This window comes from Melospiza melodia, chromosome 11, assembly GCF_035770615.1.
Source record: "Melospiza melodia melodia isolate bMelMel2 chromosome 11, bMelMel2.pri, whole genome shotgun sequence".
Classification (NCBI taxonomy): Eukaryota; Metazoa; Chordata; class Aves; order Passeriformes; family Passerellidae; genus Melospiza; species Melospiza melodia.
Genome location: NC_086204.1, coordinates 5,267,131 through 5,288,649, shown reverse-complemented (window position 1 = coordinate 5,288,649; position 21,519 = coordinate 5,267,131). Strand labels below are relative to the sequence as shown.

The window sequence follows — 21,519 nt, the reverse complement described above, 5'->3', positions numbered from 1 at the left end:
TCACGAGATTTTATTATTCATTCTTTTCTAGCCTTCTGATTAAATCCTTTTTTCTATTCTTTTAGTATAGTTTTAGAATATAACTTTCATAGAATATAATGTAACTACAGTATAATGTAACTTGGTATAGTATAATGTAACTTTCATATAATATAACTTTCACATAATATGATGTTCATATAATATATAATTTTCATATAATAGAATGTAATATAATTTTCACATAATTTTCCATATAATCTAGCATAATTTTCATATAATATAATACCACATAATTTTAATATAACATATAATGTTCATATCATATATTGTTATATAAGAATGTCAGCCTTTTGAAACATGGAGTCAAGATTCTCATCTCTTCCCTTGTCCTGAGGACCCTCAAGCACCTCCACATTTAATCATTTGGGAAGGATGCACAAGACTTGGAATGATCACAATAAAAATCCTGCCTGCAGTTTCCACATCTCACTTCAAGCCCTGTCTAGGATAAACAGTCTGTGCTACAGCAAAAGAGGATTCTTCAAACAGCCCCAAAATTCATTCGACAAGGGGCCATGCTCCCTTTCAAAGGGTCAGGAAGGGAAGAAGGTGCATTCACATGTGTGTGCCTGTACATGTGTGCTGCAAACTCCATGACCCTGTTCAAGGCAGCAGCTAAAAGGACTCTCACCTCTCCTGCCTGCCTTCTCAGCTCCCTGCCCAGCCACTCCAATTGCCTTTTCCAATTCCCAGCCTCCTCCTTCAAGCTGTCCCCTCTTTGAAAATTGTTGAAGAATTCAAGGGTAAAAACTCAGTCTGCTACTTAAACTGGACTGTGGAAAAACAGGATTAAATTTGTCATGCTTGCTTCTGGATGGATAACCTTCCTACCTTTGCCTTTTGCTTCTCTCCTCTGACTTTATTACCAATCAAGAAAGAATTAGCATTTCTGCTAATGAGGGAACAGACTAAATTCCAGTTCATTTTAAGATTTAATTCACAGATGTGCCCTAGTGCCACAACCATATGAAAGGGATCACAGCAGAATTAGTGATACGTTTGCTTTTCTGCACAGCCAAATATCAATTCCCAAGAAACCAGAAAAACAAGAAGAGAAACCTCATGAAACCCAAGCCCCAAACACCCCCACAGTGCTCCTTCCAGCTCAAGAAGGTTAATAAGCTTCTTCCTTCCCAACTTTCAGCTTTTAATGTTGAATTTCATTTAATTACCCCTTGCTAGTCATGAAGAACAGGGAGGGAAGGCCACATACATGGAAACCAAGCTGGACATCTCTCTAACTGAGCAACCTGTGATACCCAGACATTGCTGAAATCTGCTCTGACCCTCCCCCACTGAAATAATGTCCCACTGGTGGAAGCTGATCACAAAGACTACATAGAAATTAATTAAAAGCCAATAGCTACAGCTATTTTTGTATTTGCACAGCATTTCAAAGCTGGGTGTTGTCCTCTGCACAACTGAGAGAGCTGCTGTCTCAAAATCCCATGTGGTTTGAGGGATAAACAGGTTTACATCAATCACCAGAGCAGCAAGGGGAGCTCCTCCCCCAGATTAAGGAGCTAATTGGGGGTCATGGAGTGGGGACTGTGTCAGAAACACCTTCAATAAAATAAGGTGGGCAGGCAAGTCACCTTCCCCTCTCACTGCTTCCAGCACTTTACTGTCTGCAGATGAGCACCTCAGAGGTCTCTCTGGGTAAGGATTTCTGGCTCCCTTCCTTCTCAAGGTGTAAAGCAGATGCTCCAAGCAGCCACACCAAGTTTTCTCCACCACTTACACTGCCAAATTACTCTTATGTTGAAACCCAGCAGCTCCTGCACCCCTTACTATCAGCACTGAAGATGCTTTGCCCCAAGCACTCTTTCAAACAGCTCCTGTGTCTTTCATCTCTGAAATACTAAACCTCCAACCAACCAAATCTCAGTGTGCTCCTATCATTTGGGTATTTTAATTAGCTGTACAGCAACATGATGTTGCAACAGGCTAATTGCACAATGGGTTAATTTTCTAAGGGACTCTGAATTAAGCATTAATACTGTAACAAGATCTGGGCATCTTGGTCCCTTCTACTTCCCTGAAAGCTGGAGCCAAGAAACTCCACAGTTTTTCATTTATGCAGCAGACCTGTGGGAGCTGTGAAACAGTTAACTGGCAATTGCTATTTTAATGAGCAGAATTATTCTAGCAGGGTTTTTTATTAGGAATCAGTTAGTGGATAAGCCTTTCAAGTCTATTTTTGCTTACAGTTTCAACACTGGCCCATCATTAGGGCACCTTTTTGAGCACAGATTTCATCCTTCAAGGAAATACCAGGGAAAGGGATACCTACATGTGAGCAGCTGGAGCAATGCAGAGAGGAGAGAGCTGTAGCAGGGCAGACAAGTCTATTTGCAGAAGAGAAGCATGAAGTTGCATTCACCTTCCAAACATCCCAGTAAACAGCTCAAAGCCTGGCAGCATCTGGCCCCAGCACGGCTGTGCCTCTGGGCATCAGCAGGGCAATCAATCACTGTCTGCTCTCATCACAACAGGTCTGAGGCAACCAGCAAGGCCACTGGGCTCCAAAATTAGCCACTTAATTATTAATTGATTATTTCACCAGACAAAGTGTTGGCGCCCAAATGGGTTTTAGTTTTTTGTTTGTTTTTTTTTAAATTCAATTGAAGCAGCTATTTTTAAGTAGATACATGAAGATGAATGCTCAGTGCACTCATTAAAATCTGAACAGGTGGTCATGTTTTACAATTAAAGAGATACTCTCTCTTGTAGGCCATATGGACTTCACGAAAAAACATGATAAAAATGCCATCTGCTGAGGAAGTAGAGAGCCCCAAAGTGAAGTGAAATGAGAAAAATACAACTCCCAGAGATCTCAGCAAAAGCCTTGCCCGGTGGACTTTGATGAGCTGAAATTGTCTGGGATGGGCAGCATCTCTGGCACACCAGCAGGTCAGAGGTGAGGTGGCAGGGTGATCTGGGAGGCTAAGAAAATGAGATTTTCCCAAGAGGCAGATGAAGGTGGGGTAAATGGAGTGGGCAATGAGGGGAATCAAACACTTCCTGCACTCCACAAGAACCTATCAGCTCCTCCAGCGTCCCTGGCAGACCATGCTCCACTGCCAACCAGCAACACCAGGGGTATTTGTTTCCTGTTTGCTCCTTAAAATTAACATTAATATCATAATTCAGCTAATCTCTACCCCAACTAGAAAACTCACTCAGAACAAGTTCATTTTAGAATTCACATTTAAAGAGTTAAAGCCTCCTGCCTGCCCAGCTCCCTGCTTCACCTTTTCTTCTGCGTTCAGGCTTAATTTAAATATTGATGAAATAAAGGGAAAGAACATGTATATATTTCATAACAAATTAAACACTCCAGAACAATTCTCATCTAGTTCAATGTCACTGCAGAAGCTGAGCATGACAGAAATCTGCTGCTATACCTTCTGAATTCAAATGTTTGCTGGCAAGTCGTTTTATTTTTTATACATGTATTTTTAAGTGATCTCAGAAGGCAAAAAGGACAGCTGAGCTCTGCCATTGCTGCAGAGGTCTCTGACCACAAGCCTGAGTTTTTAAACAGCACTTTTCCATTACTCTCAGCTTACTTCCCTTAAGACACTGCTGCTTTCACCTTTGAGCCATCAAGTGACAACTAATCAAGGATTCAGACTTCTCCAAACTCTTGAGATCTTGCCACCTCTTCAGTAAATACAACCCATGTCAGCAAAGGATGGCATCCCTCTCTGCTCAGCTGCTCATAAATTCACACGACTCCAGCTGGCAGGAAAAGGCCAAAAGAGAAGGATGGGTTTGTGCTGAACAAGGTGAAAGGATCAGCACCTCCTCAGCCTCAATTCTCACATTCAGCTTGGTTGCAGGGGTAGGGATGCAGTAAATGAGCTCATGAGTTGGTTACATAGTCATAGAAAATCAGGTTTCAGAACTTCTAAAATAAGAGAATTGGGAATTGCTAATGGAGCCAGCAGCATCATAGGTAATCTCCGAGTTATTAAGAAAAATGGAATTGATCTTGGGTTTTTAGTTGTTTAAACAAAAGAAAGAAAAGGACAGAGTCTGTTTTTCCCAAAAGTGATTTTCCTTACATTCAGACTTGTTAAAAAAATTTACAAAACTGCTGCTACCAGCAGGCTTTAGGTTCAACACTACCTATTGTAAAGCTCTTATTGTGCGGGGATGCACAGCAGCTCCACAAAGAGCAGCAAGGGTTATGACAGGGTGGCACACAGCAGCAGTTCTGTCTTTCACTGAGCACCCCCCCACACAAAATCAGAGAGCAGAGCAACCCCACTCTCCAGGTAACATTCATCTTGTAGGTCATGTGTTTCACCCATTTTCACCATGAACATTAATCAGCATCAGCTAATTCACAAGACCCCCCCCCAGGCTTTTTTCAACCAAGAACCACTTACTTGAAGGAATATCAAGCCAAGGACAGCAAAACAAAAATTTACCTGCAATGCAACAGTTTTATATTCAAAGGATGCAGCCACTAGAAAGACCCAAGAGCTGCATACAAAGGTTCTGTGGCTCTCCTCTGGAAAACTAAATTGCTGGAGAATCAATGCCCATTTTTCTTATTTCAATCATTTAAAAATGCACATTTCTCAACTGTTCAATATTTAGATTATTGATCCATTAAAAAAAAGAAGTCCTGTACATTACTTGGATTTCTCAGCACTCACAGACTTGAGAATATAATGATGCTCCTTGTTCCACAGCAGATAAATGTCACAGACAAGAAAATGCCCATATTGAAATGCACAGCTGTCAGGTAGGCAGCCAGATGTTAATTAAGTGGTCTGGTAGAATTATTCTGTGATCAAGGCACATTTTTGACTTTTTTAAAATAAAATACATCTTCAATAACAAACCTAAAGGTCAAAATAATTTCATATATTAATGCTCTGGCTAGAGCCTGCAGTTCTCCATATCTCATGCTACCTACAGATCTTTTACTGAAACAGAAGCTCAGGCTGGAGTGTAATCTTTAATGTGCTATTGTGCTTCTCTACCATGATGGTCTGATTTGTCACATTTAGTAACTCATGTCCTCAGCTCATGATTGCCCCATGTTCCTCATTTGTCTGTTTTCCTCCATGTGAACTTCAAGCTTGGATCAAGGCTGGCTTGTTTTCACCAGTGAAACTCTGTACATCAGCAGTAACAATGAGAGACATTTATAGTCTGAGGGGGTGTATTTAAATGACCTCTTTAACAAGGCAAACTAGTCAGAGCAAATTTGGCGCAAGATACCTCTGCTTGCCATCAATTAGATTATGCTGGGGAAACCAAAAGAACAGCAAAACAAAAGGGTATAAAACAAGCCCACAAGATGCTTTTCATCAAGTGAAAGAGGAGAGACATGACTTTGTAACATTTCAATTTCAGTTTTATCCCATTGCCTAAAAAAAGAAAAGATTTCAGAGTTCCTGGAGGAAGCTTCTATCACTCAAACATTGAAGGGGTTAGCTGAAATCCAATTATATATATATTTAAGCATCTACCTACACAAATTGATCTTTTTTCACTCGTTTCTCCTCTGTATACCAAGTGTAAGCAAGATCACTCAGTTTTCAGGGCTCTGAGAATTGTATCTAGGCAACTTGTTTAGCAGGGAAATGTAACTACATCCTTATGCATTCGAGTGTCCAGAGTACAGTGGTTCAAATCAAAGCTTGCTTTGAGTGTCTCTGGGTAAAAGGAAAGAGCACCCACTGTTATTTCCCTACCTGATGTGTCATCCTGATGAGTATTTGCTGAACAGAGATAAACAAGAGGTAGAACAACAGAACTTTAGATGGGTTAACCAAGTCTCTTTTTTGGCCAAGCTCAGTGTGATTTCCTGCTCTAAAAAAGGAAGCTTGAATCCACAAAGGTAAAGTCTTTGACTGGACTAAAAATGGAAACAGGATCAGGAGACTCAAAGACCTCAGTTTGCACCGGGAAAAACCTTTCTTCTGTTAGGGAGGAGAAAGAGGAAGGAGATAAAAAGGAAAAACATCCTGGTTTAAAAATAAACTCAAATCACTGTACTTCCATACAGTACACTGAGGATGACATGGCACATGAGGGTACCTTGGTCCTTAGAGAAACCTGAACAAGGGCCAGGTAAACAACACCTGAGGAAAGGCTGCCATCAGAGCCCAAACCCTGCAAATTAAATGTTTGAAAAGACAATTCCTTAAATTCCAGAGGAAATCTCAAAAGGCCATCTACCTAGCTCCAGAATTACTTACAGACTTACTGAAAAGTCATTAATAAAAAAAGTGGAACTTCCCCAGTGGATCTTCTATGTACCTGTGCACCAGGAAATGGAGCCTCCCTGCCAAGGCAATGATATCAAAGGCTGTTTGAAAGACAACTTAGAATTTAATTATGAGGAAGCTCAAATGCAACTTAATCCTATATAGAATGCCATATCTGTCAGAAATCCATTTTTGCTCAAGGGCCCTGAAAATCATGGAATACTGTAGGTTGGAAGGGACCTCTGAAATCCAGCCGTTCCAACTGCCCAGTCAAGGACGGGACAACTGCAAAGTTGGATTCAATTTCCAAGTTAAATAAATGTGTTCAAGGGCCCTACTCAGTCACAGTCTAAGCATTTCCAAAGACAATTCTATAAACTCTTCCCTCAGCTGTCTTGAAAGTGCTCTTATGTCAAAGGATTAGGGAGATTTTTTTTTTTAATACAAACTTGCCTAAGCTATTTGCTCTTGACATAAGAAAGGCAAGGCATTAGCCCACCTCTCAGCACTACAGCAATAATGTTTGGGCTGTGTTTTGCTGCACAGGTTTCTGGCTTCTCAGATCTTTCAGGTTTTGTCTATCTACACCCACACAATGGGGGTGGCATGAAGCACTGTCATACAACCTTAGCTCTCCTTTAATTCACTTTTCTTTTTTCTTACTAGTGAAAAAGAACAGCTCAATTTTAACTGCTGCCAAGCCTGTAATACCAAACAACAGTACTTGCAGATCTTCATGTGCCTGAGGTAGCTTTATGCAGAAAGTTTGGGGTACAGATTTAATCTTCCCTACAGCAGAAAGGCAGGCTGGAGAGTTTGAACATCCTTATGTGGGTCTTGCTCTGGAGAGAGGACTGGGGACATAGGACAGCTGAACATTCCATCTTTGGGAATAATTCAACTCAACAAGACAAGTGAAGTTTCATGGAATGACAATTCCCCCAAAAAAATCTCTTCCAGGGCAGAAGAGACAGCAGGGAGGAAAAAAAAGGATCTTTATTTCAGCAACAGAAATGCAGGGTAGCATTTGGGCATTTGACAAAGAATGGTGAAGAAGCCTTCCAGCCAACAAAGCAGTATAAAAAGATCTATTTCAATTGAGAGAGTAATACTGGAATGGGATATGATGAGCACAAGGTTTGGTCTATCACAAACCACTTCTGGGAGGGAAGACTGTGAGAGTTTCCACTACATAAAAGAAAGAGATGCTTCAGGAAAAGAAAAGAGATGACAATGCATTAGGGACAGGGAGAAGTGGACTTGAATTCACAGGAACAAAGGCCCGCACTAAAAATTAGCACAAGAATTTTCTGAAGAAGGAATTAGATAATATCAACACAGTAAGTTGACATCTGTGCCCTCTGTACAAACAATTTCCTTTACTGTAAAGGCAAGAGATTAAAAATGGGTTTGATACAGCCTGAAGCAAAGAACCTTTGCAGACAAAACTGTCTGGAGCATCCTGCTGAAGAATGCAGTGTGCTGCTTCTCTCCTGCAGCATGACAAATCACATGAGGAGCAGACAGCAGAATGTCACTCATGACCCATGTCACTGCAACACCTTCCCCCAGAACTCTGCAGCACAGGTAAAGCTAACTGTGCTAAAAAAAAGCTAATTTTTTTATTTTTCCTGTTTGTACCCTCCCTTCCAAAAAAGCCCCAATAAAGCAAGAAAAATTTATCCCAACAGCCATTATCACAGGCACATTAAAATGTTTGCTGGATATGGCATTGTATTCACAATTTTTTCTTCCAGTAGAAACTGCAAGTGCTTTGTTTCCATAATTAAGACAAAATTACTCATTTGATGCCTTTGCTTTTTTCTCCTCCTTTTACCTGGAGTTTCCTTTGCAGTGAAGAAACAGTTTTTCTCTGAATAACCATTTTTTCTGCAGCCCTGGGGAAATCTCAGCAATCTCTTTTAGAAGCAATGCTCTGGTCCACAGCAGCAAACTGTAACAATGCCCTTATTTTGTATTTCAGGTGTGTGTCCAAGATGATTTGGGATGCAGTACTTCATTTATATTTGCTCTCAGAGCTCTGTCTAGACAAGTGGTACCAGACTCCTGGGGAGGTCCTGCACACCCCATCTTCACAGGTGTCAAACATTCAGCGGCCACCCAAAAAGGGACTGAACTTGAGAAAAGCATTCAATACATATTTTCCCTGCAGGTGAAAACCTCCCCCATGTGCTCTAAAGACTATACAAGATTAAGCAAGGTCTGTATGATTCATTTTGCTGGTAGCAAAATCTTAAAAAAGCCCAAACAACTAAACCCTTTAAAGTGAGAAAGCCACAGAGCCCATGATGTTAGTGAGGAGATGAAAGGAAGTTTCTAAAGCAGAGCAAGGCACATGGGTATTTGGAGATGACAACTTAATCTCATTTTCCTACACTGCAATACAGATGATGGGCAACAGCCTCCAAAGATTAGATTTAAGGAATCCAATGGAAATCCACCCTCAAAAAAATCATATTTAGGGAATTCAACACAAATCCAGCACAGGTTTTCATTTAAACAAACAAAGAAAACAGCTTTGAGAAGAAGGAAAATGACCAACAGCGTTCTGTTTAGGAAAATGGATGATAAAAGGGGCACACTGAGAAAGCTCCACTCCATGAAAACTGAAATAAAGAGCTGAGGTTAGACTGAATGTCTGTCAGTTTAATCTCTGGCAAAACCAACAGCACAATAAGACCCTTCCACAAAAGAAAGGCTCAAGGGTGTCCCAGCACAGGGTTTCAGGTCAGCACTTGAAATATTTTGACAGAGCTCTGCAGGAAACACTATACCCTGCTTCAGCCAGGGATTTGCATCTCCTACTCACACCAGCTGTACTATTTTTTAAAAAATAGACACCAACACTAGCATTCCTCTAAAGATCTATATCTCCCTCTGCTGAACAGATAAAGAGAACAGCAGCCTTGATGGGAACTGCCAACTGGGTTTTTAACCTTTGTATTCCACAGATTCCCTATAGCTCAAAGTTACAGATGACATTTGCCAGGTTATGGATAATGGTCTTTACACACTGGGGACATTTTGTTACTGGCTTGTCTAAAGCTTTTGATCCAGCAGCCCATAAAGCCTTCACCCTAAATAACTTGTCTTACATTAAGGAGAGAAGGAAGAGACATAAAACATTAGATATTAATCAGTTGACAAAAGGGCTCTGAAGGGAGAGGGAACCAAAACAGATTTCTCTAGAACTCTTTTGAAACTTTGACCTTTATGGTTTTAAAGAGCTATAGCAATTTCTCACAGGAGTAAGGGATAGATGGTTTTTGCGCAATTCAAGGGTTGTTGTCTATCAGACTGCTGGAGAAACAAAATATTCAGTACACAGAAGCAGGATTTACTAAGGCTACAAAACTAATGAAGAAATAGCAGTAATAACCTGAAGTTTTGGAAAGAATTCATTCTTTCTATCTGAAAGAGGAAAAAATAATTACACACTGTTCAGATGCAACATTCAGTTATGCGCCTAACACAGCTTTTCTCACTGACTATGTAAATGCATAACTCTACATGCACTAGTGCCTGTAAGCTGATGTCCAAAATAAATTTTATGACACCTAAAACATGTGAACAGGCATTCTATGTAAAAGGTGCTTCAATCCATGTTGTTTAAATAGACTAGACCTTGGAAGAGATGAAACAGGAGCCATACTTGTACATGGAGTGCTGGGTACATCTATAAAAGCTAAAAATACCATGGCACTTGCTGAACACATCTCTCTCAATTCAGATACATACTGTACACAACAAACACTCTTCATAATGCCAAAGCCATGTCAGCTCTGGTTCTTGAAAGAATCAAAGTTGCACAAGTCACAGAGCTGTGATGGAGGGAAAGGGCAGCACAGTCAGATTCCCTGGAAGCACACACTCCAAGAGGTCAAGATCATGTAGACAAGGCCTTGAGGCATTACAAAAGATGGATGTGAAAGGAACATCCTCCCTAGGATTTTAAGAGTGCATTTATGAAGCTTTCAGGTTTCTGTTGTATTAGCAGACATCATAAAAAGAGAATCAAAGAGGCTTCAGAGCAGCCAAAGCAGCTCTAAGGAAAGGGAACTACAGGCTCCTGACAACCTGAGTTGGCCAAATTATCAGTCAAACCTGATTTTAGTCCAGAACTACATTTTGCTTCACTAGCCTGAGGAGATATTAGTGTTAACTAGCTGCTGGAGATGATTATCTGATTCATTACCTAAACTGACCTCGAGTGCAAGAGAGGAATAGAAGTGTCACAATTGCTAAAATCCAAGCTTCAGATAAGAAGGCTTAAACCAAAGGTATGGTGGGTTGTGTACACAGGGAAACAAGCACAGGAATGTGATGATACACAGGTGGAAAAGAAGCAACATACCCTAAGTAGGCAATGAAACAAGTCATGTGAAAAGTAACTGGTTTTCCACATGCATCTACAGTCTCATTTTTTGTCATTTTCTTGAGATTTAAATGGCTGATATGAACCTTGCCCAAACATTCAAAACTCTACTCTTAAAGACTCGTGCAATGTTTAGATGCTCAGACACTGAAAAGATGCCCTTGAGATGAGAGCCCACACTGCACTCACTGGTTACAGATTTTCCTGTGCTATGTGACAATCTTCACCAGTTAGTATGGAAGCACAGTACCCAAATAAAAGCCTGGAACAGTTAATCCATGCAGTCTGAACAGGAGAAAACACAGGAAGCCATTACAGAGGATGTCATTCCAAAGAGCAATTCCTTTGAATGAGCTACCAGTAAAACTGCAGAGGTTGGAAAGCATTAAACTCTTAAGGGATACAGCAATAGCTAGCAGCAAGAGCAATTTGGCGTTCTGAGAAAAAGATGAATGTTGGAGTTGGCTATCTGTTCCTGAATTCCAAGGCTCATTTCAATTTAAATTTGAATTTCGTCACATTGACTAAATGACTTCTGTGCCAGTTGTAAGACAAAATGTTCATGAAAAGAATATTTAAGCAAACAATTAGCACACTCATTTCTGCCAATGACAGATTTATCCTTTTCTCTAGAGAATCAAATGGAGCTTTTCAAGTTCATTTTATTCATTCACTTGTTACTGAAGTGTGATGACCTCTGGGACAAAGTTAGGAAACTCCTCAGTAGGTCTCTATATTGTTAGTCACTATTCATTGCAATTGCTTTATCCAAGACAAGTCAGATACTGCTTTTTCTGTGTAAGTAAAAAAGTTCTATCAGCTCTTGAACTCTTAAGGCTTATGTGAAAATTGCACATGCAACACATCCTGCACACTGATGAGAGGTTTCATGTCCCTTTGTGATTTCCTAGGAAGCAGTGGCAGCAAGGCAGGAAGACACTACCTGACAGATCTGGCAGCATCTCTGATGTGCAGGAACAGAAAAATCAGCTTAACTACAAAGATCTTAAGTTCAAATAACATGGTATAGGTGCAGTTCTTCTCACTGTCAGTCCTGAGCAGAAGCACAATGTGATCCACCTACCAGAGTCAGAAAGATTGCCTTCACCAATCTTTGTCCTTCATTCCTTTGTCCTTTTGTCCTTCACCAAGGACAGCAGAGGGCTTGGTTTGATATCTCACCTTCATTTACATCGCAGGGTCCATGAACAGGGATGGCATGTAAGTCAAACCTTCAAAGATTTGCCCTCACCTAAAAAATCCCACTAAGCTCGGTGTTTCCACTAAAGTAAGTACTTTGGGACAGAAATATGATCACAGCCTTACTGGCCAAAAATACAGATTCCAACAAACAACCTTTAACTGACTGAAGTGCTGTAAATGCTTTCCCATGCAAAACAAACAAAGGCTTTGCAGTGAATTCTGGAATGAGTTTGAATTAAAGGTGACAAATGTGCACTTCCAAAACACAAATCTTGTCCCCTACTTACCCTGCCAACAGCCTCAGAGATCATGGACTAGAGGAAGGTTTATTATTACCTACCCACAAAATGAAAAGACACACTGCAGGTAAAGCCCTATCCAAGTAATGGGCAAGCCCTGAACTGCTGCATGCCACTGCTTTCATCAAGGTTGAATTCTGAGCACTCACTGCTGTGAAGTTTTTCACAGGTTTGAAAGGAATGCCTAACCTTTCTCCGTGCCTTTAAACACTGAGCTCAGTTCATACACTGAAGGTAATCTCATAGCTCAAGCCCTAACTCCACCCTAAACATGTCATATATTCACACAGATAGATCCTTCCTGAGCCATTGCAGGCTTTCAACAGAATACACTGCTCACCCATGAGAATCTATTAAGGTAAGACCTTGCTCTCAGCTGGAAAACATTAATTCTCTTCCAAAAAGGCACACTATACCTTCTTGGTCATTAATATCCCATCATTCTTCTGAGCTGAGTGACAAGGCAGGTAAGTCACCCAGATCTGAGACAATGTACAAGGCTAACTCTACAGGGAGATGTTTGGAAAAGAGAAATCACTGCTCCAGTTACTGCAGCAGAAAAATCAATATTTCACTGGCCAGGAGAGTCTCCAAAGTGGCCCCACTTGGACACCAGGTATATTAGAAAAATGGAATGATGATGATAAAGCCACTTTTGACCCTGAAGTGTAAGTGCATCAGGGTGCTGCAGAGACCTGAAGGGGTGGGTAAATAGCTGCAAATGAAAACAAAGTTGTTAACACAACAACAGAAGTCCTTCATAATGCTGCTACTGATCCCTAGCTTTAAATTAGTTTTATGACCATTCAAAACCAGAATACAACACCATTGTGCAATGCTAAAGATGGTGCACAGGAAACATCCTTAAACAGCCTGGAAAATGTGGTGGGGAAGGACAAAATCACCTTCAAAGGAAAAGCAGAAAGTGGGGAAGGGAATAAGGAAGAGAGAGAGCTGGTGAGAGAGGAGAAGCTCAGCATTAAGAACACACCTTATGTTCACTGAGGGTTTGCCCCTTGTTAGCAAACACTGGCATTGGTACAGGCTGCCAAAACCCTGTCTGGGGCTGGCACTGGTGCTCAGTGGATCAGGGAATACCCTAATCCAGAAAAAGGCAGTTCAGTTTTGGCCATGCAATTGGTAGAGTGAAGGAAGAGACGGAAAAGCAAAACCTGGAATGTTTAGGAGGGAGTATGGCATCTCCAATGCAGGCAGCCTCCCACTCTGCTGCTCTAAGCAGTAAGATCAGTATCAATCAGCACCACCCCACTTTTTCCCTGCTGTGGTCACTTCATCTGAACCCACACTAACAAGAGTTTGTGACAACACAGCAAAGCTGTTTTAGAGACTGACCAAAGCTAAAACTAAAGCACCAAAACCTTAAGTTCTGACTATGCTGCAGCTGTTCGGCTGCTATCCTGCCCATATGTGTTTCTCTGCTGCTTGCACTTATTTTGTGAAGCTCCTGCAGAGGAGACAGTCTCTGTCCTGCATCTCTGCAGCCCTGAGAAACCTCTCTCAGCCCTCAATTCAACCTGCTAGATTTGTGGGTCCTACAGGGAAAAAAATACAGTGTTTGAGGAGATGATGCACCTAATGTCATAGAAACTTCAGGTCTCTGAATTCTTACAAAACCTCTGCATAATATATGGGAAATAAAAAGTCAGTGGAAGCTGCTGACACTATTACAGCAGGCCGGGAATAAAACATTCCTACTATCAATAGCTACACTGAGCTCACTGGAGTTAGCAGACAGTCTGATCTCACCGAGACTGCACAACTTGGCCATTCCAGCTGCGAAGTGCATGATGCATTTTCAGCCTTTAGTTTTCTTTTTAAAGCAGGGAAACGGCACTGCTAGAAAATATATGGGTTAAGGACATCAGTGCTATTGCTGAGGCAGAACAATAATAACTTCAGCCATGATTTATATAGCTAATTTCAGAATAAAACCCTATCTGTTTTTAAAAAAAGACCACAGAATGACCTGATTTTGTATTTGGCAGTGATTACAGTTTATACTGGACAATGTTTCAACTCAGAAAGCATGCAAATAGAATATTTTATTAAAGTAACAGACAAAAGGGGTCTTTTCTTCTTTATGTGCCCTCTCCACTGCAACAGATTTTATCAGGCTGCAGCCAGACACACCAGCTTTCCTCTCACCTGAAGTGCCTGATTTTAAGTGAATTACTTCTCAAACCAATATCCATTTCTCTCTTCTATAGGCTCTATTTCTAGTTTATGGCCCATTTGTTCTGTTTTAAGCTACCCAAGATAATTTTTTTTTGGTCATCTAAAAGCTTCAGAGTGAAGAGTCCAGAAAAGAAACTTATATATCATCCACATTAGATGCTAATCCTGGGATTTGCTTTTATAGTGGCATCTAAAGCTTGTTTTCCTACATCATCTGAAGCCAACTCAGTGCTCTCTACTAGAGAAGAGTGTTCCTCATGGAGATATACAGTCTAACAATGCTTTTAAAGATGGTTATATTTAAATGAAAGCATCACAGCAAATCCTGTGACAGAACCCCCCCATTTCAGTCACTGTGCCACAAGGTTCACAGCCTGACTTTGCTTCATTCTCTGTAAGGAATCTTGAACCAGAGATCTGGGTTTAACAAAACCATTTCCACCTGCACCCAGTTTCCATGCTGCATTGCCAAATAAAAGGAGGAAACTGAAGGACTGGAGGGGTGGATTTGGAAGCAAAGTCAGGCTGTGAACCCTGTGCTGCATCAGCTCACCTAATTCATGGCCTGGGTTGGTAGATCTCTAAGGGACCTTGCTTACAATTTTTCCTGTAAAAGAGAGTTTTAAAAATGGAAAAGGCAGAAAGGTACCTCTCAACCTTTCACCTGTGCACAATGCAGCATCGTGGGCTGTGTGGGCCAACAGCTAAAATATTACAAAAAAGTGAGAAGAAATGTAAGACAGGGTGGAAAGGACAAGGACCCTAAGATGGTCATCCTGTTTCTGTGGTGAAGGCAAGGGAGGAACCAGCACAGAGACGCTGATGTAGCTCAAGCATCTGATCAGGAAAACCCACTTCAAGGAGCCATTCTGAACAGATGGATGCAATTGGGCAAGATGCAATTGTCAAGGGCAGAGCTTTTCTTAACCAAAGTGTGAAAGAACAGGACATTATGAAAAGATGCTCCAGCTTTATGAATGGTTAAGAGAGAACCCTTAAAGAAAATAAAAATGTCAACCTGAAAAAATTTCTACTTCAGTCAAAATTACATTGCTTAAAGAAGTGATGCTGGCTTTCAGCTATTCTGCATACAGAAAAAAGGAACTGAAATGTGCATGTAATTAATAGTATAGTAAATCAATTTACCTCTTCCTTTTATAGCTCAAATACTACGTACCAATACTTTCTCCCTAACAATTTTATGAATTGCTTACCTCATCAAGTCTTAAACTATAGATATATACATATATACACACAAAAATACAGACACATATATAGCATTAAGCTCCATCAAATCAACAAATAAATTGAGAGCATATACAAAAACAGCACTTCTGTTTAAATGCAATACAAGACTGAGTGGGGCATGAAATGCTCAGAAGTCTCAGCTCTTCTATCCTTGAACAAATCACTGAATAAGTAATTGAAACAGTTTTCAAAATGTGAAAATCCTCTTAGCATGTGAGCAAGCCAAGGCAGGGCTAAGGCAGCTTTCTGAAATTGGCCACTACACTGATCACTGAATTAGTGTTTAGTATTATGGACTGTTCATTTTTATTTCTGCCAGGGGCAAAAAGAAGTGATCAAGTCAGTGTGCCCTGTTCCCTGCTTGTTTTTCCCAGTACTACTTAAGGAAGTCAGCTTTGAATCTTCCTTTATTAATTTTATAGCCTATGTGACAACTCATGCTATTCAACAGTTATGTTCCTTTTTCCACAAACTAAATGAAATTATTAAGCAAGACTAGCTGAAGCTGATGGAGAATAAAAGCCTTTGTCTCCATCATAACACATTAAACATGACTGTGTTACTATATGGGGTATGAAAGTAGACACTAACTCATTTCTTTGCTCTGATTATTTTTTAGGAGTTCACAAATAATGTCTTTCAAAATTCCAGTGTTTCTTTTAATATGCCCCATTTTCCCCACATGTATTTATGGCTGAAAGATCAATTAGAATTCCATTGTGGGAAGTAATTTCAATTGGTTCAATTACCCCATGTAATTGTTTCAGCAATCATAATATCAATCAAATATCCATTTTAATTTTTATTTAGAGATTCAATGACCAAACATCAAGCAGATGTAAACACTTCTTTCAGTACTTCTTTCCCTTTCATCCCTCAGCATCCTCTAAATCATAGAAACATGCATGCAGTCCTTTAAAACCTCCATGAAACTTTTAGGGCTTCCTAATGCTTCTTTCTCAACACACTTGCTGAGGACAAACCCATTTTGTTAGATCTGGGTGTGGGGACAGAGACACTCCCATCTGCTCCTACCCCATGAGCCCTCCAGCTCCAAAAGCCTTCCTTGATTTTTATCTGTGCCTTATCCCCCTCTGCCTTTCAGGTGGCACAGAATCCCAGTTATCTATTCATTGTCTTTACAGAAGAATTCTGTTTCATAGTGCTTTTACAGGAATATTTTAATCAGTGGCTGATCCATTTGGAGCTAGTGCTCATCTTTCCTTAGAGAGTCCCTTCTCATTCAAATGCTGCTAGTAGGCATTGTTGTTCAACTATTTTTACATGTAATTCACTAAAATTCAGAGAGATGACTATGAAGCAAGTCAATATTTTACACTCCAGCTTGAATGCATTTTTGGATTCAAAATGCAAGTTAATTTTTTGCCTCATAAGAGTTACAACCAAAGTAGAACCGGCCTGGAAATGAGAACACTCGAATGAAATGGCAAACTAGTGGTTGCAAAAATGATCAACATATCTCCCAGAGTCCAGAGAGAACAAATGTTGTCAGAACAAGTAGTTACAAGTCCATTAAAACTCCCCAAGGAGAAAGAAATGCAGAGTTGGTTAAACATTTATAGGCACCTGTGAGTTTTAGCTACTGTATGCATAGCACAGTACAGCTTCCTCCCAAAGCGACACCTGCTCTGCTCTCAGATCTTTGTGTTATCACCAAGAACCATTTAATCTAAGTGAATAAAAGGCTCCTTGTGCCTTCCCCACTGACTAATTCAAAAAAATAAAAATGTTAACAGCCATCTTTGCCCAGCCTAGGAAAACATGAGCCCACCCACAGGGATTGTAGTTGGAGCTACGGGAACATGCACAGCTTTACAGCACGCTTCAGGTAAAACCAGTTAAAATCCCCAGTATGGCTTTGTGGCATTTATAGAACAATATTATAAATCAGAAAGAGCAGCACTCATCACGATAACACATTGAGACTCCCAGAGCTAAGCTCTGCCTGGTTGCCTTAGAGATCCCAATAAATGCACTGGGTGATTTCTTTACCTGCCTTATCTCTGATAAAGGCACCCAAATGAAAAAGCCAGGCTGGGGCATGACACTGACACAGCACTGTGGCACTTAAAATGTCTCTGAGTAAAACTTCTCAACTGCAAAGACACTTCCGTCTTGGGCACAGCAGCCAACCTCACATCTCTGGGGAGAGTAAGGAATAAAGGAAGGAAGAAACAATATCCCTTTGCTCCAAATCCCTTTTACCTACCTGCACAGCCAAAAGCTAGGTGATACCTAGAAGATGGGCTGAATTTGACACAACACACGTTAGCCTTGGCCTCAATGCTTGCAACTGAGTTGTCCAAGTTGGTAGACCACAGTTTCACTAGAGAAAGGGAAAAAGAGACATAAATCAACAAAAAACAAAAACATGAACTTCATCTGAAAGGCCTAAAATTTAGCTGTTTAATGAACAACATTCTGGAAAGCCTCAGTTGCTAAAACATTAGTGAGTCTGAAGGGTCAGCTGTCACTGGTGGTTGGCAAGTTTGAGAATATTCTCAAGACCACATTGTAAATATCAGAGCAGGTGATTAACCACATGCTATAATCTCAGTGCTTAAGGTTACTGCAGTGCAGATTCATACAACCAAGGACAGGAAGACTTACATTCTTTTTTGTTCCTTGTCACTGTGCTGGGATGCAAGAACTCCATGCTCCACAGCAAAATTGCTTTGCACAGAATAAAGATACCTAATTGCATGCACAGTGAGTGAGAACAACTTGTTTTATTCTTGAGAAACTGGCACAGACAGGAGAGAAATCAGTATGTTGGCTTCCTATGATGCAATAATCCCTTGGTACAAGAACTTCACTGTTCTGTGAGAGTGCCTCATGAACACTGATTAAACTATGTGCTAGAAAGGGCTCCTCCACCAAGCACTCCAGTGCTTCACAGAATGACCAACAAAAAACACCAGGGCTTTTCAAAACACAGCCTTCCCCACCTGCCAGAAACTCTTCAAGCACCATTTAACCTTAAGATGAAGAGTACCAGGTGCTCCTCACATAGTTAATCTTATTATTAAAAGCTAAACAATGCACTGCATTTGGGCCAGATAAAGGAGCAGCAGATTGGCATCAAGCCCCACTGATTCATACAAGCAGAAAAAACAAACATCTCCCCTCCCTCTTTTCTTGATGAGTGGATCAAGCTGTACTGGAGTATCACAGTCTGAGGCTGGAAGCAAAGCAAGCTATGTTAAAGATGTTATTAACATATGTTTAACATATTATCAATGTTAAACATGCAGTTGCTACATGAAGGGTTAAAATCCCCTCAAGAGATCCCCTTGAGCTGCAAGGGCTTCTTCAGATCTGTGGCCAACAGATCCTCCAGTCTTCTTACTGAAAGATCACTTTGGAGGTGAAGTGCGCAAAAATGGCAAAACAACAGGAACCTTGCAAGTCACTGTGATCAATACACGAGAGATCAGCAATTTTATGGGGTGTCCCCCACCCTCTGAGGGGCCCTCTGTGTCACCTGCTGGCCAGCATTTCCCAGGGGCTTTGAGGGAGAGGCAAGGCTTCCAGCTGGATTATCCAAGGACGTTTTAGAAGATGAAGGAAAAGGAGGAACACTGGCAGGTTGGTTCCAGTGTTCTTTTTGATAGTATGGCAAGCAATGAAAGCAACAAGGCTGGGCTGATTCTGACCATACAAGGATGGAGGAAACAGCACAGCTCAGGGCACACCAAGGAATCATTGTAAATACAGCACTGTGTGCATATCTGGCAGCTGCCTGGAACCATCAGAAAGCAGCACACAAAGACACCAGCAGAAATACAAACCCCAGGGGCATATTCTGTTTGCCCAGAAGCATTATGTAAAATTCAATGAAAACAGCACCCAGCCTCAGGTTGGTTTTCAGAAATAAATGCATTCTCATTGATCAGAGCTATAATACTCATCCTAAACACCTGGCTACATTTTTAAATGAAAGAACAGCTTTGCAAGCATGGCTTAAGAAGCTCTCTTCTCCCAGGCAAGATGAGATGATAAAGCCTCTCCACCATGTTCTGCACTTGGGAACAGAGGGGAATAGGGAAGAATTTCAGAGAACAAGAAAATATTTACATTTTGCTTAAAAGAACAGACACCAAGAGATGAGTAGTCTAAGTTCTGGTGGCAGTAAAGGCCATCAAGTTTATGGATGAGATAAGAAACAAATAAAACATGTTTATGAGAGAACAGTGTCAGCAGACAACACCACTTCAACTTGAGGAGTGTGGAGTGGGTACATGATCTCAAGTTCAGAGCAATACTCTGCCAAAATCTAGTATTAAAACAACACGGGCTTTCTTTGAAGCTTCCCACCCAGGTACTTAAAGCTGCATCCAAAGCAGCCAAGTCTCTCCCTGACCCCCCCAACAAACAAATGGCCATCTGGTCCCAGCTCAGTATCAAAAGCTAATTGAGGGCTCTGCTTCAGCTTGGCTCCTTTTTTCATTCAAGCTTGCAGGTCATAAGCTGAGCCATTTAATCTGGTGAAGAGACAATCCATGTGCTCAAAGTCATCATAATATTTGTTACAAGTGACAGGCACAGATTAGAGCCTGCAATTTCTGTGATCTAACTGCTGTGAGATATGCAGGGCTCCAATTAAATCTTAGTCAGTACCATAAAAAGGATAGATGGGACACATAACAACACATAATGAAACATGTCAAGTTTTACCTAGAACTGCCCATTATTTTTTAAAAAGAACTGACAGGTTAATAAAGCATAATTCATAAGGGTAGAGTTTATTTGCTGCAGCTTTCATGGGTTTTGCTGGGGTCGAGGCAGTAATTATCCAACACAGATGTCTTGGTAACATCCAGAATTGTGTTGATGAGACAAGCAACCATCTGAGATTGACTATTTCTGAAACACATGTTCTCAAAGCATATTTTCTCTCATTTTGCAGCTGCTGAGAGACATCTTTATGTGGCTAAATACCTATCCCTCACTATTGTATTAAAAAGATGCCTCCAGAACAGTTTTTTCAGTGTAAAATGTTTTGGCCTTTTCAAGATATTTTTTTAGTTGAAGATTTACACCAAATGTGTAAGTTCATCAGTTAATTTTCCATGCATCAGTTCTGTGTCTAAACACTGACTGGAAGAGGCAGAAGCTTGTACTACAATAGCTGAAGGTTGATGTTCACAGTTGGTACACCGAGTAAGGATGTTTCATCCAGCCTGTCACTTGTGAGTTCTTATCTGCTCATCTGCTGCTACTCTGGAGAAGCTCTAAGCCAGGAATAGGATTTTGCTACCAGAAAATTCATTTGCAGAGATTAGCAGAATCCCTAGGAAAGGAGAAAGCTGCTGAATTGTCCTGCTAGGCAGAATTTTGGATCCACTGCCTCATGCAGGGGTCAGGAAGGTGGTGTAAACTGGTGACTGGCAGTAGGCAGTGACTGCAGGGCACTCTTTGCATAAGGCACAGACTTTACCGTCAATAAAAAATAAACATCAACATCATCTTGACTTCTTCAAGGCAATTCCACTAAATCAATCCAACAACCTCACAAATCTCCAGAAAATTACTGAATTTTTAGCCAGAAAAATGACCAAACTGAAGGTTCAGCTAGATATTTTGAGAGCAATAAATACCAACACCTCAAGTCAAGCGAGGCAGAAGGAACGAAGCATCAATGAAAATGAAGTCCCAAACAATCCAGTGGAAGTTGGTGGAGCAGACTCCCACCAGTCTCAGGCCATTTCCCCTCTGTAGAAGGCTTTTTTTTTTTTAATGAAGCCATTTCTGCATATCTGTGTTGGCTTGCTGAATTAAGTGCACTGTAAAAAAAATAGCTGCAGGACTAGTACCAGGGTCTCATTTATTGAGGCAGCATGGAAATTACTTTCTTTAGATGTAATGAGACACAGGCCTG

At 40.8% G+C, this 21,519-nt stretch overlaps 1 protein-coding gene across 1 annotated transcript in view; it reads right to left on the bottom strand.

The window, feature by feature from the left end:
* The window catches only part of COP1 (COP1 E3 ubiquitin ligase), a 125,694-nt gene that overhangs the window by 36,840 nt on the left and 67,335 nt on the right, over nt 1-21,519 (bottom strand). The window contains exon 15 of the mRNA XM_063165413.1: nt 17,848-17,964. Coding sequence (XP_063021483.1) covers nt 17,848-17,964 — 117 coding nt within the window. The remainder of the gene's footprint in view (nt 1-17,847; nt 17,965-21,519) is intronic.